The sequence below is a fragment of the Bombus pyrosoma genome, unplaced genomic scaffold, assembly GCF_014825855.1.
Source record: "Bombus pyrosoma isolate SC7728 unplaced genomic scaffold, ASM1482585v1 HiC_scaffold_4725, whole genome shotgun sequence".
Classification (NCBI taxonomy): domain Eukaryota; kingdom Metazoa; phylum Arthropoda; class Insecta; order Hymenoptera; family Apidae; genus Bombus; species Bombus pyrosoma.
Window position 1 is genome coordinate 2,072,315 of NW_025219985.1, and position 4,257 is coordinate 2,076,571.

A 4,257-nucleotide genomic window follows, 5' to 3' on the forward strand; every position below is an offset into this window, starting at 1 on the left:
TATAATTAACACAAAATAATGTTAATCTCAATTCGATTACGCTTCATTTACTAAAATAAATTATAAATAATTAACAAATAAATAATAAATTCAATATTAATAAAAGTCACTACATACTGGAGACATTTGCAAACGGCCATTTTGAATCAACACGTGCGTGTAGTAACTTTTACGCATTGCAAAATAAATTATATTTTTAATGAAGCAATGAGTATTTAATAGAATAACAATAAAACTAATGGAAGATTGTAACAAGAAAATGAATAATAACTAATTCAAAATAATACAGCATTATTATATAATAATAGGGATATTAAAAATTTAACATAGATCAGCCACGCGAAATGAAAACAAATTAAATTCACGATTGATGAATTAATGGAGTATGGAAAATTTTTTGGTGGCGACAAGTTTTACAATCAAAACAGGGACACGATCAGTCAAATTTCCTTCGGAAAATTGAACCCCAAGAGGGGGGGTGTCACGTCCCGCGCTCCGCACGTGCCGTAACGAAAACTACAATCTGAAATTCTATCAATCAAAGTAACCCGCGATTTGAGTAAATCTATGATTTAATTCAAACTACAATTTGAAATTCCATCAATCTAGAGCAACCAGCGATTTGAACGATATATTAAAAATAATCTATGATTTAACAATTCAAACTACAATTTAAAATTCTATCGATCAAGAGCAGCCCGCGATTTGAACAAACTAATTAATAAACTATGATTATGTACGAATTGACAATCTAAATGGTTAGCCGATCAATTAAGAACAATCTATGATTTGACAATTGAATAAACTACGATCTATGATTTTAATCAATCAAGATTAATTCGCGATTTGAATAAATTAAGAAATTAAACAAGGAAGGGAAAAAGAACGGAACAGGAATACATATTTTAATAATAAATGTGGAATACCTAAAATACAAATCCACAAAACGACTAATAACTAACAGATATGAAGAAATACATTACGTTATAACAATCCAATACATATAAAAATAGTACATATGCGGAATATACATACGTGCACTATATATATATATATATATATATATATATATATATATATATATATATATATGTACATGTGTGTACTACATTATTATATAAAAATTATAAATAATCTAAAAAACTAAAATAAAAAAAATAAAAAAAGAAACTATTAGAAATACGCAACACTACACTATTGAAACTAGTTAATATGTTAGTAAGTTTAAGAAACTATATATGAAAATTATATTGTAAAATATATATATATGTGTGTGTTTATGTTCTTAACAATCAATAATTCAGTAAATATAAAATATACAATACGTCAAACTACAGTGTTAAGATAAACTAACATTAAAATTGAAAAAATATATATATTCAAAGTCATATCGTGAAACACATAAATACATACATATATATCTATATATATATATATATATATATATATATATATATATATATATATATATATATATAACCTAACAAATATAAAAGTAATAAAATTATTAAACCAATTAACACTTAGATAAACTTAAGGTATTTCACATAAAAAATTATATTGTAAACATTATTAAATTGAATAATTATTAATCTGTAAAAGAAGGAAAAACGATTAAAATACGCAATACTACTTAGTTAATATGTTGGTAAATTTAAGGAAATTATATATGAATATTATATTGTAAAACATACATATATACGTGTGTGTTTTATATCATTAACAATCAATAATCCAGTAAATATAAAAATATATAATACGCGAAACTACAGTATTAAGATGATCTAGCGTTTAAAATCGAAACACTTTATACAAGTCACATTGTGAAACACATACCTACATATATATATATATATAATAAATCTAGAAGAAATAAAATCATTAAAACCAACTTGAAGAATATCACATGAAAACTATATTGCTAAACATCATCGGACAACTAACAATTCAGAAAAAAAAAGAAAACAATTAAAATATACAATTCTACATTATTAAAACTAGTTAACATGCTAGTAAACTTAAAGAAACTATATATGACAAGTATATTGTAAAATATATATATATGTGTGTGTGTTTTATATTGTTAAACCAAACTAGCAATAATCTAATAAATAAAATACAATACAAGAAATTACATTATTAAGATTAACTAACATTTTAATATTAAAAGAATTCCATACGAAGTTACATCATGGGACATATACACATATAGATATATATACACAACCTAACACATGTAAAGAAATAAAATGCAAGATGTCACATATTAAAATTAATAAACTCAAAGAAATTTTATATTGTAAAATAAATATATATATATATATACATATTATTATTATCAAATTAAACAACTAATAATCAAATAAACACAATAAAATATACAAAACTACTTTACAAATATTATATTACAGAATATTCAACTAAACTGACTAAAGATTTAACCAACAAAATAATATATATATATATATGTCGGAGAAGCGTTATGATTAGAGCTGGGGTTAAGGGCGTGAAAGAAACCTTCGTTGTAATTAGACATTGTCGTTATGCAATAGAGAAGATATTGACTAGAGCAAATATGATTGTTACAGATATCGACAAGTAACCGTGGTAATTAGATACTCGAGACGCTAATGACAATGATCCTAGGTTCGATAACGAATTCGCGGTCAACGGGATAGTGGAGGTATGCTCTCACAAAATCTAAGTCCGACTCTTGGTTAACACATCGCGAAGACGTTATTGCCTTTCGTTAATAAAGTCGCAAGCAGGAATGAATTTTCGTCACGATGATGCCACCGAGGAAAACTATGACGGGGTGTGCCCAAGGGCACGAGATCATCGGATTCGTGGAGCAAGCCTCCGTTCGGAAAGTGAGGGAAATTGACGTTGCTGTTAATTGGTCAATTTTCATGTCGGTGGTTAAAGACGGGCGCCAGCCGCCCTTGAGGAAAAGTTGCTAGTGGGAAGCGTCGTTCGTGAGGAAGTAGGTTTCCCCTATCCTCCCGTAGTTGGGACAAAGACTGTTTGTAAATTTGAAGGACTTTAGTTAACTAAATCTTAAGATTTATAACGGGTCCTCAGGCTAGCTGAACATGCACTGCAGAGACGCATCGACATCTGGAAACCATCTTACCTGGAGGACAGGGTCTGCGTGTGGCGAGCCACGGGACAGAGACCCTTGAAATGTCTATTGTCAAGTATCGCTGCAACTATTTCTTTTAAGGAGAGCTATACTGTTACTCTATACCTTTGTTAAACAAACGTTCATCCCTTGACCGCGGCTACGTTGGCGACTGATTGTCGCCTCGAGCCCAAGCTCACTGTCACGAATCTCAAATAAGTACAATCCGGTTGAATGACAATTGTTCAATTACGGCTATGGTAGAATCTAGATTACAACATTACGGGACCTTCCCAAAGTTCCAAAGGAGGGCTCCGGTGTTCTTTCATCTCCGACATATATATATATATATAAGCATCGAACATAATCAACACAAATGTCACACGATTCTTCGTTCTTGCCTGCACCTTCTGGGACCACTCACATATTTTGGAACCCGTCTTCCTCTTGCGCTGAAACAACACATGTAGTAAATAAAAGATGAATGACACAAGACAAATTAAAAATAATAAAACAAAACAAAGTACGCACTGGGACAGTTTGCATAAGGAACCTTTGACGAAGACAACTCCGCATTCACCATTTAAATCGTAATCACCAAAACCTACACCGGAAAACAATAAATCAAACCAAACACAGGAGGCAATAATCAGATGGAAATATTAACCAAATGAATAAAATAACGTCAAGACACATCTCACGAAGTCTCTCCATGTACTGGGAGCATACAGCAGAGAAGATCGCTCTGACCACAAAAGCGGTGACACAGGAGAATATCCAGGACTCCGACAGAACTCTCCTCAGGGAAGTGAGCCTTCGCACATTCATCTGTATCGTCTTCACGAGCCGCCTACACATTTTTGGAATCTCTCCTCCTCTTGCGCTAAAACAATGCACACAAGATCAGGCAGACAAGCGGACGAAACACTATAGGAAAGACGAAGTTAAAATAAATAAAATAATACATACTTGTACAGGTTGGACAAATGCAGGTACTTCCATGTCCATAACCAACATAACCTGCACCCACAGAGGAAAACATTAAAACCTACTATGAATCAAAAGAAATGTAAACTATTACATAAAGACGATCAAATGGATGAAATACCATAAGGAACCACTAAAATACCGAACAA

At 31.0% G+C, this 4,257-nt stretch overlaps 1 protein-coding gene across 22 annotated transcripts; it reads right to left on the minus strand.

The window, feature by feature from the left end:
• Window positions 1–2,292: 2,292 nt before the first annotated feature.
• LOC122577491 lies at window positions 2,293–4,257 on the minus strand. 22 transcript variants are annotated; one of them, XM_043748820.1, is made up of 5 exons: window positions 4,091–4,251; window positions 3,823–3,996; window positions 3,653–3,725; window positions 3,474–3,573; window positions 2,293–2,468 (listed from the first exon to the last, which is right to left on the minus strand). In XM_043748820.1, exons 1-4 carry the CDS (start codon window positions 4,161–4,163, stop codon window positions 3,501–3,503), a joined length of 393 nt encoding a protein of 130 aa, XP_043604755.1. In that variant the 5' UTR covers window positions 4,164–4,251; the 3' UTR covers window positions 2,293–2,468; window positions 3,474–3,500. The 22 variants fall into 22 exon arrangements, 8 of the variants coding, with proteins under 8 accessions (XP_043604755.1, XP_043604752.1, XP_043604754.1 ...); XM_043748817.1 differs by having other exon boundaries at window positions 3,470–3,573; XM_043748819.1 differs by having other exon boundaries at window positions 3,466–3,573.

Excerpts from the sequence above, each read along its gene's own strand:
- LOC122577491 (XM_043748815.1), bottom strand. The coding sequence starts at position 4,163 with ATGTTTTCCTCTGTGGGTGCAGGTTATGTTGGTTATGGACATGGAAGT. Across the intron at positions 3,997-4,090 it reads CATTTGTCCAACCTGTACAA|GAGGAGAGATTCCAAAAATG; the intron begins GTATGTATTATT and ends TTAGCGCAAGAG. Across the intron at positions 2,469-3,469 it reads ATTATGTTCGATGCTTATAT|ATATATATATATATATTATT; the intron begins ATATATATATAT and ends CGCTTCTCCGAC.